Here is a 20,657-nt window from a genome sequence, read left to right on the forward strand (position 1 = left end):
ATTAACTGGTTACACACCAAGTAATAGAAAAGAAGAATAAAATAAGAATAGAGAAAGCAAAAAAATGTTAAAATCAGTGCCATTTCTAAAATACTGCAAATAAAACATATAGAAAAAGAACAAAAAAATAAAAAAAGAATAAGATAAAGATAAGAATTAGCTATTAATGCCGTCTTTCGAATATTAAAAACAAGATAAGATAGAATAAAAATTAACTACTACTGCCATCTTTTAAGTCCTTTATCTTAGTTTGTTTCTAGTACTTAAGAGATGGCACTAAATGTTCATTCTTAGTTTTCTCCTATAATTTGCTATTCTTTTTATGTTTCATTTGTAACACTGTAAAGATGGCGCTGATTTAAAAATTCGTATGTTACCTCCTATCCGATTATATTCTCCTAATAAAAGTCGAAAATTTGACCAAAAATTTTTGGGCTTAGAATTAATTTCTGAAAAAATTTCACATATCACTTTCTGTGGAATTATATTCTTCTAGTATAAAATTGAATAAAAATTTTTTATACCAATTTTATATTAAAAAATTGTCAAAAATTTTATATTAAAAAATATAATCTGACAAGAGATCATATGCACAATTTTTCTAATATTTTTAAAAATAAGAATTTTTATGAAAGTTTATAGTTATTTGTAAAGTATTTAATATTTATTTTTGCAGTTGCCATTTTTTTCATGTTTTATATAATTTTTTCAACAATTTTAATACTAAAAATATTTATCTTTTATGCATTTCTTTCTTATAATAAAAATTGTCATCTTTTATTAATATTGAATATTTTTAGACAAATTTTTTTTAATTCTAAAAGATTTAGAAATATAAAGAATATTTTTCTTATAATTTATTTCTAGAATATCTTATTTGTTTTATATAATATTAAAAAATATTTCGAATAAAAATTGAATTACTTGGAAATTATATTTTTTGATATTTATAGATTAATAATAATAAAAGTAATAGATTTATAGATTAATAATAATAATTTATGATGTAAATGATATGAATTTTTTATGAACAATAATATTCTACATCATATTAATGTGTGAGAAATTAGTTGAACGATCTAATTAAACTATAAATAAATTTATCTTGACAAAAAAATATTAAATATCTATTATGTATATAGTCTGTGCTCGAAGCATAAGAAAACTAGATGGCGTGGATTGAAATGCATGAAGAGCGCAGGTGTCAACTCAAAACAACAATACTGTATGACTATGAATCAGTTTGCAGGTATACGGGTGGGAGTCATATGCGTCAGCAACAGGTTGTCAAGTCCGAGAACATGTTCTCATGTTTTCTGTTTTCAACGTAAATTGAATTCGAAAAAGCGGGAGTTATGCAGACGTGCAAATTTGTTCATTAAAGTTTCGAAGTAAGCTCGTTATATTCAGTGCGACGAGTTGATGACAATTTTATTAACGATGAGTGTGATACAAAGGCATATACTAAATATTTTATTTCTTGGAAATAGCAGATGATATCAAAATAATATTGACGCGTAAATTACTCATTTAGCTCTAAAAAAAAAATTTTATTAAAAAGTGAAAAGCTATTTCTTTTTATATATTTTTACGACAAATTGTGCAATCTCAATTACTACAATTTAAAACTTATTTTAAGAATAAGAATTGTGGAAGGAATATTTTCATTGATCAAGTCTCTTCACAAATGTACGTATTTCATTCAGAAATTTCTTACTATGATTATTTTTATGGAAAATTCCATGTTAGGAGAAGGTTAGATGCTTTTATCTATTTTTTTGAAAATTTTTATTCGTGATTCTACTTACATGTGTGTATGTTTACATCTTTTTTATCTTAAACTTTGCAAGTATATTTTGTATAATATAATAATTTATTTGATATTTTTTTAATTCGTTTGTCGTGCCATCTTATTTCAACACTAATTGTTTGAATGTGTCAGCAATACTTCCTCGAGGCGGTGTGTATGTTAATTTGATTTGCGTCCTACTTTAAAACGTAGATTATAAACTTCTGAAAAAAAGATCGATGTTGCGGAGAATTGTTGTAAAGAAAATAAGGACGTTTCTTTGTTAATTAATATTTTTTTACGTAATATTGATATAAAATTTTTAAAAAACTTTTTTTAAATAAAACTGAATTAAAATTATGAATTAAAATTTGAATATTTTTTTTATTTTTTCCAGATATTCACAAAAAACTTTTTAAATTACAGATAAATAAAACTAGATATTGTCAAAATATATGTAATAAATTTAGAAATCATGGAGAGAGCACATACTACATATATAGGAAGTGATAATCATTATTTAGACTATTGGGAAGAATATCAAAAGATGATGGAAGAAACCAAGCTATTGGATGATTATCTTGAAGAAGAATGTCCACGCAACTATGATGGTATGTATTTTCTTCTTAGTATTTTTTTTTTAATTAATTTTGATTAAAAAAGAAAATTAACTTTTCAAAGATGGCGAAGAAGAAGCTGAATGGTTACGTATAGCTGGTTTAGGACAATTAACGGAAGCATGGAAGGCAGGAAGAGAAGTACAACCAGATGAATTGGGTGCAGCATTACGTCCTTTGTCTCGAGCACAAGCTGAAGCAGTAAAACGTCGTGTTAGATCACTTAATCATACTGTGAAACACCGTTTTAATCAACGACAACGCGTTCGGAAACCAGATATTAGAGATGTTTTTAAAGATGTGGAGGTACAAATCAAATTATATAATAAATAAAAATTACAAATTAAATAATATTAAAAATTAAATTATTTTTTATTAACGCATCGTTAGGCATCTAGTACCGGGACGAGATCGCGTAGTGCTACACCTGATTCTTTAGATTCTGCAACAGATGCAATACCGGAAAATGTTTCGTCAACACCTCCATCGTTGACAACGGTTGCCATTATGGACGGTCATCATACAAAGTAAGATTTGTTCATTATTCATTTCCATTATGATATTTATAAATATATGTTAATTAATTATTTTACATTTTGAGTAACACTACTGTTCCAAACTTTGTATCGGTATTTGAACAAGTACCAAATGAATGTAAAGAAAGAGTGCGTAGAACGCCAAGTGCACCATCATCGACGATCGACACAGTGGTAGAACAGTCGGTAACTTCATTGCCTGTTCAAGAGATTTTTAGACGTGCTGGAAATTGGTTACGAGGTGATGTTGCTAATGATTCAGGTATTGATGATCCATTTTTAGAAACTATTTTTAACGTATTTGTGATTTTACATAGATGAATACATTTGTAGAAGGAATTCAATTAACAAGCTATCATAGGTTAGGAACGATACATGTTTCAAAACCTAGTATACAAAGACGAAGCGGAAGTGATCCTAGCGAAGTAGCAAATGTTACAACTTTAGGCGAAGCTATTGAAAAGTTGAATACTTCAAAAGATTCGACTTTGAGGTGTGATTCAAAAATTCTAATCTCTTTTTGTATGAAGTTTGAGGAATCATTTTTATATAAAATATATATGGACACGTAAAATTTTAGAAGAAACTCTGGTGGTCACGCAACGGTAACACGAAGTCATAGTAGCTTATATGGATTAACGAGGCCAACCGATGAACGTTTAATAACACATCCGTTAAATCGTACATCTTCTCATGGTCACTTAAGTTTCGAGGAAATGTGTAAAGGAAATGAAATAAAATCAAAAGTATGGAATTCAGAAGTTATAGCTCCACCTGATGATGTTCAGACTCGACTAGGAATAGAGATGCTTACGCAACGAGATTTAACCAAATTACAACCATTATTATGGCTTGAACTTACCGCGGTATTTGACAAATATAACGTACCATTAAAAAAACGCAAACCAAATAAACGTCGAACAAAAGGTTTGTAGAATTTATAGAATTAAAGTTATTATTAAGATGTTGAAAATTATTTAACAACATTATATTCGTAGCTGGAAATCTATTCGGGGTTTCATTATCAACTCTTTTACTTCGAGATAGTCAATTATCGTCCGAGGAGAGTAATATTCCATTAGTATTTCAAAAACTTTTTAACGAATTAACGAGACGTGGTGTTAAAGAAGAGGGTATTCTTCGCGTTGGAGGACATAAGCAGAAAGTACAAATTTAAATTACAAAAGAAATTCATACGTTATTTTTCGAATGAATGACTATCATATTGTTTCGTTTCAGGTTGAATCAATATGCATGCAGCTGGAAACGGATTTCTATTGTAAACCTAAAGAAATGGATAAGTTGTTTAAACACATGTCGTGCCATGATTTGTCGGCAGTTCTGAAAAAATTGCTGCGTGATTTACCGCAACCATTGCTTACTGTAGAGCTTATCGACGCTTTTTACCAAAGTCACGGTAAGTTATGTGTTTAAATAAAAAAGCATTAAAACGTGATCGATTAGATTTGTTTGACTTGATGCAGAATCAGATGTATATTTTAAAGTGCATGAATCTATTTCGATATAAATATTCGATATGATTTTTTTTAAAAATATAAATCACTATTTCGTTTTATTTCCGTACACACAGGAGTGAAAGATCATCAGGAATTGTCATACGCTTTAAATTTGCTGGTGTTATTGCTTCCGATAGAACATCGTTGTACTTTGAAGGCGTTGGTTAAATTCTTGAAACTGATTGTGGAAAATCAAGCGTCAAATAAAATGTCGATTCATAATGTAGCGATGATAGTGGCACCATCTTTATTTCCACCACGATATATTCATTCTCGTGATCGCACCGATTTGTGCGCACAAGTTAATATGGCTGCCATATGCTGCCAAGTGACGGAGGCTCTTCTCATTAACGCGAATAAATTGTGGTATGTACCAAACGATCTCTTGAATCAATTACGCAGACATTCTGAAGAAGAAAGATATCGAAAGTATAAAAAAAAATTTTATTGACATTAACATTCATGATATCAAGAAATTTATACATGTGCTGGTACAATTTGCGCGAACACGTTCTCATTTCTTTACATATAAACGTTTAATGATATTCAATAAAATTTTGAAAAAAGAAAAAGAGAAAAAAAAAAGAATGAAAAAAAAAGTTAAATTAAAAGAAGTTAGTATTATAATTTTGAGGTTAGCGTAATAAGTTAGTTGATAAACAGTTTGTGAGAGAATATTATTATCTTCTGTCAATTAAATTATAATCGTACGACATAGTTTCGATATGCAAATTTCGTGATGATATAAAATTAGTTGGTTACTTGTCAATTAATGATGCGATCAATTTTATTAATACTACACGTCATAAGATACAACGAAGAGAAGAAATTTTGTGGATCTTTGGACGTTGATGAAAATAAATTAAACATTCGTAAGATAAGTGATTCAGAAATAAAATATTGATCGTTAAAAGAAAGCTTCGTTTTCGATTAATCAATCGTTTTCCGCATTGAATTTGAACGTGCGCGCATAATATAAAGTTTTCACAATTGTAACAATAATTCGATACCATCGAACGCTGGTGCTAGATACAGGTATGAATTAGTATGAAAACATAGTTAATTTAAAAAATTCGCAAATTATTATGCAGTAGCACAACTCACCTTTCAAATATCTATTGTATCGTGTGAATATTCTAATTTATTATTAACGATTAAGCGCCCACGCACGAATGTGTGTGAAGCATTTGCGATTTATAGCATATAGCTATACATTTGTATTACTTTTTTTATCTATAAATGTATATCGATAATTTATGTAGCTCGTTTAATTTTGTTCCAAATCAAACAAAACGAAGGAAAAAGCGTATAAAGGATCACCGCAAACTTTTATTAAAAGTTGATATGCTTCTTTCTCGTGTTTTTCAATGCGCCATATTATTATAAATAATTGTACATATTATGCAACATAAGATTGTTACATTTATGTCAATAAAGTGCCAAAGAAAATAAAAGCCAATGACGATTTCTTCATTCAATGTTCGTTCTTCAATTGATATTGTATTATGCTAAATTAAAAAAGTGAGGTTAAGGAAATTAGAATATACATAGAATATATTAGTTATTTCAATAAATGATGAATGAATACATCGAGAACGATACACCAGAATTGTATTCGATTAAGATACACGATAAAGTTCAAAAAGAAAAGAATTAAGAAAAATAGAATTACATAATTGTGACTAGATTTCCTTGAGAGAAAAAAAGATAGAAATAGAATCAACGCACAGACGCGATTACTTTTTCAAGATCAATGTCTCCGATAATAGGTGCAAAAAGATCGTTGGCTAATTTCCGGGGACAGGAAGCAGTCAAAATAGGAAGGATGAGCATAAGTTTGGCCACTCTGACCGATGATTCGGTTTTACCAGCAAGATGCCGAGCCAGAATTTCCACCGCGGTGTCCATTGCCCGCGACGTTAAACGAATGCCATTCATCGTTTCAGCGATTTCTGGATGTCGATTAAAAAAAAAAAAAAAAAAAGAAAAGAAAAGGAAACTTTATAAAAGAGGGTAGGAATAAATAAAAAAATACGGTATTTAATCACGAAGAATGTTATATGCATAAAAGTAATTAATTACCGGGTCGACAGAGAATCAAGGTTTCCAGAACCGAGAATTCGATTCGATCAGGTTGTAAGCTAGAGATGACGGCTCTTGCCGCGAATATAGCATCGTTCACGGTGTCGTCGTTGGATGTGCTCGTATTTCGAAAATTGGTCAGATCGATCGGCCAGATCGCGGCTCGTAGAACAAACGCCGCAGCCCATCCTCTTCGAAGAATTTTATTCTGTTCCTCCAGATCGAGCATAGAAAATTCTCGATGTTGTCGAGCAGCTAGGACAGTCGCGAAGAATATCCGAGCCGCGATTTCATATCGTATCGTATCTCCTAGAAGTAATTTTATTAACTATCCTCTATTTTACGTACTAGCTTTTTCCTTTTCTATCCACGTGTGGAAGAAAAGAAAAAGATTCGAGAACGACGGGATGCGAAAACTTCTATTACCGGTAGAAAGAATCTTGGGAGATTGAGGAGGAGAATAGATTTGTCTGGTCGATGAGGAAGAGATTCCGGCGGTATTGACGCTAGCGTTGCTCGCGTGGTATCGCATCACTGTATTCTTCGTTGTTAAAATGGCCGTTGCGATTCCTGATTCCGACGAGGAAAGAGATACCGGTGGTGGCAGTGGCGTCGGCGACGACGACGAAATGCGAAAGAAATCGCGAGCGACGGCTGCGATCTTGGTTCGAACGCGTGGCCCTCTCTCTTCTTGAACGGCTGAGCAAAAGACAAACGAAGTAACGGGAACTATTTTATTGGATAAACGATCGTGAATTGACGAATCATTGAAAGATCACGACGATAGCGTTGCGACGGCGTGGATAAAAATAATTGAAATTGTTCTGTCAACGCGAAGGAGACTTCCGACACACGGTATTGTTTACATCTCGTTTAACTCTATGATTACGCATGCATGGATTGCGATCGAACTCGATTCGGTTTACTTACCTGCCGTGTTCATGCCAACGGTAAAGCACTTCTTCAGGCGACAATATGGACACCAATTACGTCTCGCTTTATCGACGAAGCATGCTCCAATGCCAGCTGAAAAATTTCACGAAATCGCGACATTTTGCGTTTAACCGATACAATACGAATTTGAAGGTTAAGAAAAAGAGAGATCTCGCGAACCTATGCAAGTAAAGAGGGCACCACGGCGCACTGATCGCTTAAAGAAACACGAGCAACCGTCGCAACAGTAAACTCCGTAATGTTTGCCATAGGATCGGTCGCCGCAAACTTTGCAAGCAACCGTTGTCGATAACGTTCTTCCTGTCTCGGTAAAAAGTCAAATTAATCGAATCTCGTCGATCACACGTTGATTCACAAGTAAAAAACTTACCCATCGTTCTATTACGAGATGAGAAAAATAAAAGGTGAAATTGATATCAAAGATGGATAGTAGATTCAAGAATTTAATGATCACTAATATCACTCGTAATATTTGTAATCGATGATTCCTAAAGAAGGAAAAGGGAGACGCGAGAACGAATTCGATCGAACTCGACTCGTCACCGAGGACGGTTATGGTTAGACTGATCGCGAGAGAGGGGTGCTCGCGTCAGCTTGGTCGTCAGACCGCGAAAAAACAATATTTACCGAACATCAATGTGGAGAAATCGTTTGCGACAGGTTTGAGAGCAGGAGGGTAGTCAAAGCATTGAAGGATGTCCGAGAAACGACAAAGACGAGGTCGAAAGCTGTGTTCTCTTTATTGCGCGTCGGAAAACTAATCATACAGGAACTGTACAAAAAAGCTGACATTTCTTCAAAGCGAGTTTGTCGTTTGCGTACCTCAGATTCGCCGCGTTCCTTTCGACACGCCTTTGGAACTAGTCTACCGTGGAAATCTACCGTGATTCGTGATTTGCGAATTATATTTACAATCGAGTATCTTTTATACGCGAATACACTAGTATTTCGTCCGACGTATATATAAATACGTATGTTTCCAACACAATTCGATCGCACGAGAAAACGTGTGATTACGATCACGATCGTAATGAAATACATACGCGTCGCGTCCCCTCGAGAGAAGGCGAATCGATTAAGATCGATCGATACTTGAGCGGTCGCTGCGATAATATTCAAAATGGCGGCGAGTCGTCTACGAACAATGAACGAAAAACATAAAACATCGTATATCGGCGTATTTTTCCCGCGCGTTCGTCGATCGATTTTTTTACGATTTGTAGTGTAGTGCAACGACGAGCGACAACGGATAAGTGACAAAACGAAAATACGAGCGACGATGAAATGCAAACGAAGAAAAACCCCGTATTACCGAATTTCGCTGGTTTCGTCTCGTTCTTTTTTCTTTTTTTTTCTTTTCTTTTCTTTTTTTTTCTTTCGCTGTTGCCGCGTCGCGGAAACAATGAGATGAAATTACGTGGATGCCAATAACTTGGCAGCCGCGGTAACGTGATGCTGGTGATGGTAAGGTGCTTCCTGGCTCCCGTAATAAGTCTGTTGCTGATGCTCGCTGCTCGACACCCCGAGTTGATGCGGATGTTGATAATACGAGGAATACGGTTGACCAACGATCCCATCACAACTTCGAGGTTCCGTTTTGACGGTGGCCACGCTTCCTGTCGCTAAAAGAGACGTGTGCCCGAGGTAAACCGGTCTCTCTGACGAACTCGAGCCACCACCGGCGGACGATTTGGACACCTCGATTTGATGTTGTTGCTGCTGCTGCTGTTGTTGCTGTTGCTGCTGCTGTTGCTGTTGCTGGTTACCCTTTAATTCTGTGGATCACATGAAGAGATCCGTGTCGATACGCATAATTATATAGAAATTTATATTTAATATATATATAATATATAATAATATATTTCGAATTCAGCGAAATGAGCAAGGCCGATTTACATTGATATGATGATATTCAATGTTATTGGATCACGTATGCATGCATATTATCTATAATTTATTTATATTTACAATTTTTTATATAGATATAAGAGAGGAATATTGAAAAAATAGCCTTTTTTTTGGCATTGCCTGAAAATGAAAGATTCATGAATTTTTAAAAATGCTCATCAAAAAATAAAATATTTTACTTTTTTGAAAAAAGTTGTTATGAAATGTGAATGAGCATAGGAATCGAACTTGTTTAAACATTATTTCTTTTTCTTTTTTTCAGTATATTGAAATTTTTTAAATAATTAATAAAACAAATAAACTGATAAATTTAGTGAATCAGACAAAATTACTATATAATTATTATATAAAAAAATCATTGTTGCAAAGAAGCAACCAGTAATAAAAGACGTATTGACTGTTGTAAATTCAATTACTCAGAGTTGATAATATTAAGATATAATAATTTAAAAATAGTAAGTTAAATTTTGAAATACAATATCATCATATACAATTGATTATCAAAAATATAAAAATTGATGTAGAATGAAACAATAACATCAAAAACTAAATTATATTATTCGACAGGTCTAATAGCTTAAAATATTTTCTATGTCTCTTAATTGACAAATTAAAAAAGCTGTTTTTGCACATACATATAAATGTAAACTCAATGTTCATGTTATTAGATGCTCACATATGACAATGAATTATTTTGATTCTGTTCTTAAATCGATTCACCTGTCAATTACTTCCAAGATTATTATTCAGTATTAAAAAAAGAAAAAAGTATAATGTTTAAAGACAAATTCAATTCTTACATTCCAATATTCATATTATTAGACTTATTTTTACAATTTTTCCAACATTTCTTCAAAAAATGATAAGAATATTTCTTGTTTCTTGGAAGACACTATTAAACATAAGCATGAATTCTTCATACAACAAAAATGGTTATTTTTAAACGTTCCTCTTTGGATTAATATATATCCACACTTTGTTCATTGTTGGAAAGAAGTCCTGTAGAAAGAAATATCAGAATGATTTATTTTCATATGTATTTTTACTTCAACGCGTTATTTGTCAGCATAATATAAGATAAAGAAGAACAACAAGATCTACCAAAGCAATGAGATGCAATCTTGCTAATGATTTCATAATTGAAAATAATTAAATACTTTATATCATACTTTTATATTACATATAATATTATATTATACTTTATATTATATTAAATTAATACAATTCCTCTATTTACAATTTGATTCAAAGAGAGATCAGGATCTAAAGTGATTTCATAGAGGAAGTACTCCAAGCAGAAAAACATCCTTCTTCCCTTCTTTTCAACAGTGAACACCACTCGCTCACATAATATTTTCCTATTTTACAATCCACCAAAAAGCTTAATTCAATTCAATTCAATTTCGTAAATTCAGCGTAAATTCAGCCTTGTTTGCTCTTGTCTTTGCCAATCCAGATCCAATATTCTTAACAGACATATTTAAAAAAGCATGGATATTTTCTACTTCAAAATTCCAGGATGCAAAACACGATCCAGATTACACAATTGATGAAGTTAAGATAATTTGTATATCCAAGCATCGAATAAAACAACTCTGAGAAAGAAAGGATCAATTATAAATATATATATATATATATAATTATTCACAATTTCAAGTAGTAAGCTTAAACTGCTCGTTATTTACCAATCTCTCTATTACTCAATCTTTTCAATCTTTCACCGCCCAGAACTCTGCTCTTCTCCAAGATGGAAGAAGAGCTCCTAGCTTACCGGTGGAGGGAGAAGAAGCGGTCGAAACGGCGGCGGCGGCGGCGGCCTCGTGCTCGACGGTGGAGGACCTCGCGTTCGGCTCGGGTGTCTTTTTCGGCTTCCGTTTCCGCGTCTGGATCCCGTCCTTCCGCATGGCCAGCGGTCTGTTCACGCCGTGCAGCTTGAAGTAGAGGCCGCAAGCGTTGCACACGGGCTCGCCCTCGTTGTTGCGCCTCCAAAGGGTCGTGGTGCGGGTGCCGCAATTCGTGCAACACAGACCCAACCGCCTGGTCGCGGTCTGAAAATTATTATTATTATTATTAATATTCGCAATTAATTTCGAATATGGTGAGTGGATTCGACATGCGATCGATTCCGCGACTTACCAAACGCTTCGACGGTTTTATCAGGGGCCTGTTCATCCCGTTCATCTTGTGGTACAGTCCGCACGCGTTGCACAGATAATGTCCTGTTCCGTCCCTCCTCCAAAGCGGAGTCGATATTGCGCCGCAATTAACGCACTCCCGACCCTCGCCGAATTGAAAATCCATCGCGGTGTCTGAAGGAAAAATACATCCCCCCTCGAGTATCGTCTCGATAATCTCGTTTGTCGTAATTTTGAACAATGCTAGGTAAGTTAAATTTATATAATTGATGACAAATGATTATTAAATTGATTTCTTATGGAGGAATTTTTTATAGATATATTCGTTCTGGAAGAAGGAATCTTGTAATTTTGAACAATGCCATGTAACTTAAATTTATATAATTGATGACAAATGATTATTAAATTGATTTCTTATGGAGGAATTTTTTATAGATATATTCGTTCTGGAAGAAGGAATCTTGTAATTTTGAACAATGCCATGTAACTTAAATTTATATAATTGATGACAAATGATTATTAAATCGATCTTTTATCGAGGAAATAATTTTTTACAGATATATTCGTTCTGGAAGAAGGAATCTTATAATTTTGAACAATGCTAGGTAACTTAAATTTATATAATTGATGACAAATGATTATTAAATCGATCTCTTATCGAGGAAATAATTTTTTACAGATATATTCGTTTTGGAAGAAGGAATCTTGTAATTTTGAACAATACTAGATAACTTAAATTTATATAATTGATGACAAATGATTATTAAATTGATCTCTTATTGAGGAAATAATTTTTTACAGATATATTCGTTCTGGAAGAAGAAATCTTGTTGTCGTAATTTTGAACAACGCTAGGAATTTAAATTTATATTATATATTCCGATTTATATATTGCATAAAATCCTCCTTAAATTCATAATACAATTGTATTATCAATATAAATTGGATTGCTGATAAAAGATTTGTTGCTTCTCAATATGACGTTTGTCTTCAAGATAAAACATAACCTATAAATGCTACTGCTGTTGATATTAAAAGAAGTACTTTTACGGATATATTCGTTATGGAAGAAGAAACAACGTTAGGTAACTTAAATTTATATAATTAATCGACTGTAATTAAATTGATCTCTTATTGAAGAAATAATTTTTTACAGATATATTCGTTCTGGAAGAAGGAATCTTGTATTTATCGTAATTTTGAACAACGCTAGATAATTTAAATTTATATAATATATTCCGATATATTTGTGAAAGATTTGTAATTATTGTTGCTTTTTGGTATGACATTTGTCCTCAAGGTAAAACATAACCTATAAATGCTGCTATTGATATTAAAAGAATTACTTTTATGGATATATTCGTTATGGAAGAAGGAATCTTGTTGATTATTTTGATGTTGGAACAACGCTAGATAACTTAAATTTATATAATTAATTCACAAATGATTATTAAATCGATCTCTTATTGAGAAAATAATTTTTTACAGATATATTCATTCTGGAAGAAGGAATTGTTGTTTATCGTAATTTTGATGTTGGAACAATGATAGATAACTTAAATTTATATAATTAATCGACTGTAATTAAATTGATCTCTTATTGAAGAAATAACTTTTTACGGATATATTCGTTCTGGAAAAAGAAATCTTGTTATCGTAATTTTGAACAACGCTAGATAATTTAAATTTATATAATATATTCCGATATATTCCATAAAATCCTCCTCAAATTCATAATAAAATTGTACAACCAATATAAATTGGATTGCTGATAAAAGATTTGTAATTATTGTTGCTCCTCAATATAACATTTGTCCTCAAAGTAAAACATAACCTATAAATGCTGCTATTATTGATTGCTGTTATTAAAAGAATTATTTTTATGGATATATTTGTTATGGAAGAAGAAATATTGTTGTATTATCGTAATTTTGACGTTGGAACAACGCTAGGTTAACTTAAATTTATATAATTAATCGACTGTAATTGAATTGATCTCTTATTGAGGAAATAACTTTTTATATTCCGTAAAATCCTCCTCAAATTCAATTTTATCACCAATATAAGGGATTGCTGATAAAGAATTTGTAATTACTGTTGCTCTTCAGTATGACATTTGTCCTCAAAATAAAACATAACCTATAAATGCTGTTGCTATTGATATTAAAAGAATTAATATTCCAATTCCTCAAACCCTTTCTAATTTATATACTCAATAAAATATATTTCGTCTAATATGAATGTATATTACTAAAAAGTAAAATGAGGCTCCATTTATATGAATTAAATACGAAATAATCATCCTGAATTTATATCTTTATATAATATCAGTAATCGATCAGAATGCAACAATGTATCGATAAAATAAATCCGAAAGAAAAAATTCGAATTATTAAAAAAATTCCCAGGATTGATCCAAAATTTCATATATAATTAATATTCACAGAGATTGTAAATAAATTATCGACATAATTATTTTAAGAAAATCGTTAGAATTAAAGAAATTGAGAAATTTTTCCTTCTAAAAGAAAGAAAGAAAAAAAAATACAATCTTCGCTTTGTATTGTATTGTAAAAACAAAAAATCAAATTTATCCAATTATCGAAAAATCCGAAAGATAAAACTTGTATCCTCTGCGTAATTGAAACGAGGTTAATTTCAAAGGATTAAATTAATCCGCAAATTTATATTTACATACGTAATATTCGTGCGGAGAGAGAGAGAGTGAGAGAGAGTATGTACCTCGAGAGAGGTATTTTAAGGTACTTTTATTAGACGTCGAGGAGACGTCGGATACGCGCGGTCTCGCCGAGGAAGAGTTACATTAAACTCCGCCGCGTGCATCGTCGCGGCGGAAAGAAGAAGAGTACCGCACTCGAGCGCGGGAATTCGTTTGAAAGGAGCCGCTATCGCTTATTCGACGCAGATGGCCCACCACCAGCAGGCGTCGTCGCCGCAGCCGCGGTCGCCGGCGTCGTCGTCGTCGTCCACGATGCGTGGAGGAACCTCTCTATTCCTCCCCCCCCTCCTCCTTATCGAGCACGCATCCGTCGCACTCGGACTTTTCCTGTGCTCGGCTCAGGTCTGGTTAACGTCCATCGAGAACGTCTTTTCTTACCCCATCCTCCTCCTCCTCCTCCTCTTCGTGGTTTTACTCACGAAGAAAGAAGTGGATGGCGAAGGTAAATTTTCCAAACTTCTCCTTTATTCTTATTTTCGTTTCTTTCTTTCGCAGGAGGAAAAATGAATTAAATTTTGGATTTCTAGGAGATGGTAATATAACAGGGAGAGATTGATTTGAGAAATCAAAAATTCTGGATTTCTAGGAGATGGTAATATAACAGGGAGAGATTGATTTGAGAAATTAATTTGTGAAAAGAAATGTACATGGTAGATGTGTGATTTGAGAGTAATTGAAGATGATTCTGTGATGTAAAGATTCCTTTTTCTAAAAAAGAAAAGAAAATGTGGAAAAACGTAGAAGGATATTTCCCTTCCTTTCCTATCTTTAAGTGTATTCTAGTCGATGTAATCATTTTATCGTTTCCTTGCGTTCGCCATTTTTACAATCTTCAGCGTTGAACGTGTCAAGAGATAAGTGACAAAGGAATTTGAAAGTAAATAGTGGAAAAATAAAAGTAAATGGAATCCTGAAGAGCGTCTTGAAAAATGAAAATATGTGGAGGATGGAATGATAAATGGAGAATAAAATATAGGACAATAAAGGACAGATATGTTGAATAATTGGAACTTTGTGCATGACTTTAAATAATTGAGTAATTGAAAAATGAAAATATGTGAAGGATGGAATGATAAATGGAGAATAAAATACCAATAAAGGGCAGATATGTTGACTGGAACTTTGTGCATGATTTCAAATTGGTAATTAATAAATGAAAAATGAAAATGCTTGAACCTTAAAGAAGGGTAGCATAATAAATAGAGATTAAAATGTGAATTGTAAGAAGGGATTGATTAAACAATCAATGTAAGAAGAATTGCATGATAAAGAAAGAATTGTAAAAGAATTGTAAGATAGATTGAACAACTTTGAGCATAATTTTAATTGTGTAATTGAAAAGAGCAACGTATCTTGATAAATGAAAAATGGAGGATGATATAATGGATATAATGGAGAATAAAATAAGAACAACTTTGAATATGTAATTGAATTGTAGAATATAAAACAGAATGTAAATTATTTGAATCCTAAAAAAGAATAGCATAATAATAATAAAATACCAATAAGGGCAGACACGTTGAAAAATTGAAACTTTGAAACAAAGAATAATATAATTGAAAAATGGAATGTGTCTTGAAAAATGGATACAAGGAGAAGGCTTGAACAATGGAATGATAAATAGACAATAAAACCAGGAACCATAAAAGTAAGTTAAACAATTGAAACTTAAATTGAACTTTATACTTGACACGTATGGTTGAAAAATGCAGTATATCTTGACAAGTGAAAATACATACTTGAAAAAAGAATAATAGATAGAGAATAAAATAATACGAACCATAAGAAGAAAGATTTGAAAAATGCAACGTATCTGAAGAAAGAAAAATAAGCAGAAACTTAGCTTGAACCTTAAGAAGAATAGCACGATAAATAAAATATAATAAAATATAAATTACGACAGGAGGCACAATTGAACATAATTTATAGATAAAAAAATTGAAAAATGCAATGTATTTTGAAAGTACATAAAATACTTGAACTCCAAGAAGAGTAGCATATTAAATGAAGAATAAAATACAAACCATAAAAATATATTAAACAACTGAAACTTTGAATTTTACGTATGATTGAAAAATGCATATCTTGACAAATAAAAGTACAATATACATTCTTCAAAGAAGGACTATAGATAGAAAAGGCGGTGAAGTTGAAAAGTGCAACGTATCTTAAAAAAGAAAAATAAGTAGAACACCAGAACTTTTTAAGAAGAAAAGTAGCGTAATAAATAGACAATAAAATACAAATTATAAGACACTTTAACTTATACTATATATATACATGTAAAACTTCAATTATACGCTTGAATCTTAAGTAGCATGATAAATAAGATATAATACAATATAAGTTATAACAGGAGGCACAGTTGAACATAATTTATAGATAAAAAAATTGAAAAATGCATTTTAAGAATACTTAAACTCCAAGAAGAGTAGCATTCTAAATGAAGAATAAAATAGAAACCATAAGTATTAATCAAAGATATTAATAATATTAATAATGTAATAGATAGAAAAGATTGTAAAATTGCAAATTATCTTAAAAAAGAAAAATAAGAAACTTAGATTGAACCTTAAGAAGAATAGTATGCTAAATGAAGAATAAAATATAAACCATAAAAGTATTAATTAAAGATATTAATAATAGATAGAAAAGATAGTGAAGTTGAAAAATACAATATATCTTAAAAAAGAAAAATAAGAAACTTAGGTTGAACCTTAAGAAGAATAGTATGCTAAATAAAGAATAAAATATAAACCATAAAAGTATTAATTAAAGATATTAATAATATGATAGATAGAAAAGATAGTGAAGAAAATTGAAAAATACAATATATCTTAAAAAAGAAAAATAAGAAACTTAGCTTGAACCTTAAAAAGAGAAGCATGATAAATAAAATACAATAAAATATAAATAAACATACATTGAACATAACTTATAGATAAAAAAATTGAAAAATGTATTTTGAAAATACTTGAACTCCAAGAAGAGTAGCATTCTAAATGAAAAATAAAATACAAACCATAAAAGTATTAATTAAAGATATTAATAATATATAATAATATTAATAATGTAATAGATAGAAAAGGCGGTGAAATTGAAAAATACAACGTATCTTAAAAAATAAAATAAGCAGAAACTTAGCTTATGAAGCTAAGAAGAGAGAAGCTAGCTTGAATCTTAAGAAGAATAGCATGATAAATAAAATACAATAAAATATAAATTATAACAGGAGGGACAATTGAACATAACTTATAGATAAAAAAATTGAAAAATGCATTTTGAAAATACATAAAATACAAACTATAACAGTATTAATTAAAGATATTAATAGTGCTAATAATAATATAGATAGAAAAGGCGGTGAAGTTGAAAAATACAACATACCTTAAAAAAAAAATAAGAAACTTAGCTTGAACCTTAAGAAGAGTAACACGATAAATGAAGAATAAAATATAAACCATAAAAGTATTAATTAAAGATATTAATAATATAATAGATAGAAAAGATAATGAAGTTGAAAAATGCAACGTATCTTAAAAAAGAAAAATAAATAAAAACTTAGCTTGAATCTTAAGAAGACTAGCATGATAAATAAAATATAATAAAATATAAATTATAACAGGAGGCACAATTGAACATAATTTATAGATAAAAAAATTGAAAAGTGCATTTTGAAAATACATAAAATACAAATAATAGTATTAATTAAACATATTAATATTAATAATAATATAGAAAAGGCGGTGAAGTTGAAAAATGCAACTTTTATCTTAAAAAATAAAAATAAATAGAACACTTGAACTTTTTAAAAAGAAAAGCCAATAAAATACAAACTATAAGACACTTTAATTTATACTATACATATATACCTATAAAACTTCAATTATATGATTGAACCTTAAATAGCATGATAAATAAGATATAATATAATATAAGTTATAACAGGAGGGACAGTTGAACATAACTTATAGATAAAAAAATTGAAAAATGCAAACTATAATAGGATTAATTAAAGATATTAATAGTACTAATAATAATATAGGTAGAAAAGGCGGTAAAATTGAAAAATGCAACGTTTATCTTAAAAAATAAAAACAAGTAGAACACCTGAACTTTTTAAGAAGAAAAGACAATAAAATACAAACCATAAGACACTTTAACTTATACTATATATACATATATATACATATAAAACTTCAATTATATGCTTGAACCTTAAATAGCATGATAAATAAGATATAATATAATATAAGTTATAACAGGAGGCACAATTGAACATAACTTATAGATAAAAAAATTGAAAAGTGCATTTTGAAAATACATAAAATACAAACTATAACAGTATTAATTAAACATATTAATAGTACTAATAATAATACAGATAGAAAAGGCGGTAAAATTGAAAAATGCAACTTTTATCTTAAAAAATAAAAACAAATAGAACACCTGAACTTTTTAAGAAGAAAAGCCAATAAAATACAAATCATAATACGCTTTAACTTATACTACACATATATACCTATAAAACTTCAATTACACGATTGAAAAAACTGAAAATACACAGAGATAGATAATAGATATATACAAAATACGAACCATAACCGGATGCACGTCTGGAGCATAACTTTAACGTTTTAACGTAATCGAAAAAAAATGCGACGAAAACATTATGAAAAATGAAAACGATAAAAAAAAAAAATACGAACCATAGGGGGAGGCGCGTTGAAATCCGGCTCCGTCGTAGGCGCGCCAGGAGGACATCATGGCGACGTTCTGCGCGTAAAAGGGGGCGGCCGCGGCCGCTGCGAGGCTCGAGTGAGGGTGGCCGGTGTGCGGATGGGCCGCGTGCGGGTGCGTGTGCGGGTGCGGGTGCGTGTGGCCCGAGTGCGGGCCCATCGCTGCCGCGGCCGCGGCCGCCGCCGCCGCCGACCCGCTTGCGTGCCCCGCGAGCGCGTGATGCGCCGCGTACGTCTCCACCCCATGCTGCCACGAGGCCGCCGCCGCTGCAGTCTTCTCCCTTCCAACCAAATTTCTAAATTATTCATCGATCATCGATCGGTCGAAACGAACCGATATATCGAGCATACATCGATCGAAACGATGAAATCTCCAGTTTAAATAATATTCGTGCTTGAAATTATAAATATAATATAAATATTCGTTCTCATAAAGGTATGAGAATGTATAAGAGAATTCGTTATAAGATCACTGGCGTTTTAGAATGGTAATGAAATTTAATAGATTGGAAAATAAAATTATTAAGGAATTAATTCTAATGATCGGTAACTTTGAAATCTTTTCTACATCTCTGAGAATGAATATATATATATATATATATATATATACATAGAGAGAGAGATGAAGTAAGAATTTTGTTTGTTTACAATTCCTGACGGTTTAATCGTAAGAGGTCACTTTGTCCTGTAACAGGATCAGAGTGAGACTGGACACTTTGCCATCTGCCGGTAACGCACAGTACTACAAAACTTCAGTCTGCAATCGTATCTCGACGAAAGAACAAAAAAAAAAAGAATATTATTCCACGCAGCGATAAATCTCGATTATCATATTATCTCGATACAAATTCTCGAGATTGCATCGTCTCGATCGATAAACGGCGAGATCACTTACCAAGCAGGCGAGCCAGAGCCGGGGAAGGAATGGTACTGGGCCGCGGCCGCGGCTGCCGCCGCTGTGGCCGCGGACGGGATCGTAGGCCTCGAGGACGGCACGTAGACGGGCGCTTGAAGCTGTTGGCCGTGTTGCTGTTGCTGCTGTTGTTGCGACTGTTGTTGGTAATCCGAGCTGGCGCCGTACCCGCTACTTCCGCCCCCGTGAAACATCCTCCCCGTGAGCTAACACCGCGGCATCTGGTCGGACAGAGGAAAGAGAGGGCCGCGGTTACTCGAGCGTTTACACTCGCCGTTCGTGCCACCCCGGCTGGTGCGACGAGGATGGAAGAGGTTCGCGAGGTTCGCCATAGCGGCGGCGAACGCGAGGAGAAGGAAAAATAGGGAGAGAGAAGAGAGAGAGAGAGAGAGAAGGAGAGGGGAGAGGAGAAGGTTCCCTTCGGGCGGGACGTTGGGCAGGGAGGCAGGAGGCGAAGGGCGGAGGAGTGGGGGAGGGGGTGAGAAGGGGAGGCACGGAAGGAAGGAAGGAAGGAAGGAAGGAAGGAAGGAAGACCGTGGATTCTAGAGGAAGGTCGTCGAAGATCGGAGAGGAGGAGAGAGAGAGAGCGAGAGAGAGAGAGAGAGACGAAAGGGGATGGAGAAGAGGGAGAGCGAGACAGAGAGCGCAGCCGCGTCTCCACCTTCGAGGCGCGACTCCGCATCGAGTGGTAGAATCGGAGATACAGGATAGCGGCCATCGCAGCCAC

The 20,657-nt window shown here is 32.5% G+C and overlaps 3 protein-coding genes and 1 long non-coding RNA gene across 5 annotated transcripts in view; 2 read left to right on the top strand and 2 right to left on the bottom strand.

Annotated features, from left to right (window-relative positions):
* The first annotated feature begins 1,236 nt into the window (after positions 1-1,236).
* On the top strand, positions 1,237-5,913 carry LOC408285 (rho GTPase-activating protein conundrum). 2 transcript variants are annotated; one of them, XM_006566106.3, is made up of 10 exons: positions 1,237-1,689; positions 2,216-2,400; positions 2,471-2,712; positions 2,797-2,933; positions 3,008-3,204; positions 3,276-3,435; positions 3,523-3,869; positions 3,941-4,107; positions 4,182-4,359; positions 4,534-5,913. In XM_006566106.3, exons 2-10 carry the CDS (start codon positions 2,265-2,267, stop codon positions 4,908-4,910), a joined length of 1,941 nt encoding a protein of 646 aa, XP_006566169.1. In that variant the 5' UTR covers positions 1,237-1,689; positions 2,216-2,264; the 3' UTR covers positions 4,911-5,913. The 2 variants fall into 2 exon arrangements, with proteins under 2 accessions (XP_006566169.1, XP_026299092.1); XM_026443307.1 differs by having other exon boundaries at positions 2,187-2,400; positions 4,534-5,008.
* Positions 5,769-8,072, bottom strand: LOC102656008 (nuclear receptor subfamily 2 group E member 1). Its single transcript, XM_006566105.3, has 6 exons — positions 7,866-8,072; positions 7,655-7,795; positions 7,472-7,567; positions 6,968-7,240; positions 6,542-6,850; positions 5,769-6,411 (listed from the first exon to the last, which is right to left on the bottom strand). The coding sequence occupies exons 1-6, from the start codon at positions 7,867-7,869 to the stop codon at positions 6,179-6,181; spliced, it is 1,056 nt and encodes a 351-aa protein (XP_006566168.2). The 5' UTR covers positions 7,870-8,072; the 3' UTR covers positions 5,769-6,178.
* Positions 8,073-8,216: 144 nt separating this feature from the next.
* LOC725350 (GATA-binding factor A) overlaps positions 8,217-20,657 on the bottom strand; it is a 28,451-nt gene continuing 16,010 nt past the window's right edge. Inside the window, exons 2-6 of the mRNA XM_001121210.5 lie at positions 19,913-20,151; positions 18,988-19,298; positions 11,540-11,712; positions 11,175-11,451; positions 8,217-9,270 (exon numbers count right to left, since the gene is read on the bottom strand). Coding sequence (XP_001121210.2) covers positions 8,909-9,270; positions 11,175-11,451; positions 11,540-11,712; positions 18,988-19,298; positions 19,913-20,124 — 1,335 coding nt within the window. The 5' untranslated portion in view covers positions 20,125-20,151 and the 3' untranslated portion in view covers positions 8,217-8,908. The remainder of the gene's footprint in view (positions 9,271-11,174; positions 11,452-11,539; positions 11,713-18,987; positions 19,299-19,912; positions 20,152-20,657) is intronic.
* On the top strand, positions 11,680-12,140 carry LOC113219043. The gene is made up of 3 exons (XR_003305465.1): positions 11,680-11,785; positions 11,856-12,021; positions 12,096-12,140. It is a non-coding gene; the product is annotated as an uncharacterized LOC113219043 (long non-coding RNA).

This window comes from Apis mellifera, linkage group LG10, assembly GCF_003254395.2.
Source record: "Apis mellifera strain DH4 linkage group LG10, Amel_HAv3.1, whole genome shotgun sequence".
Taxonomy (NCBI): Eukaryota; Metazoa; Arthropoda; class Insecta; order Hymenoptera; family Apidae; genus Apis; species Apis mellifera.

What these genes read in the sequence shown, in the direction of transcription:
- LOC408285 (XM_006566106.3), top strand. Translation starts at nt 2,265, where the DNA reads ATGGAGAGAGCACATACTACATATATAGGAAGTGATAATCATTATTTA. An exon ending in ATGTTTTTAAAGATGTGGAG is followed by an intron (nt 2,713 to 2,796) that starts GTACAAATCAAA and finishes ACGCATCGTTAG; the next exon opens with GCATCTAGTACCGGGACGAG. An exon ending in AAATAAACGTCGAACAAAAG is followed by an intron (nt 3,870 to 3,940) that starts GTTTGTAGAATT and finishes TTATATTCGTAG; the next exon opens with CTGGAAATCTATTCGGGGTT.
- LOC102656008 (XM_006566105.3), bottom strand. An exon ending in CGTTGGCATGAACACGGCAG is followed by an intron (nt 7,241 to 7,471) that starts GTAAGTAAACCG and finishes TCTTTTGCTCAG; the next exon opens with CCGTTCAAGAAGAGAGAGGG. An exon ending in CTTGATTCTCTGTCGACCCG is followed by an intron (nt 6,412 to 6,541) that starts GTAATTAATTAC and finishes ATCGACATCCAG; the next exon opens with AAATCGCTGAAACGATGAAT.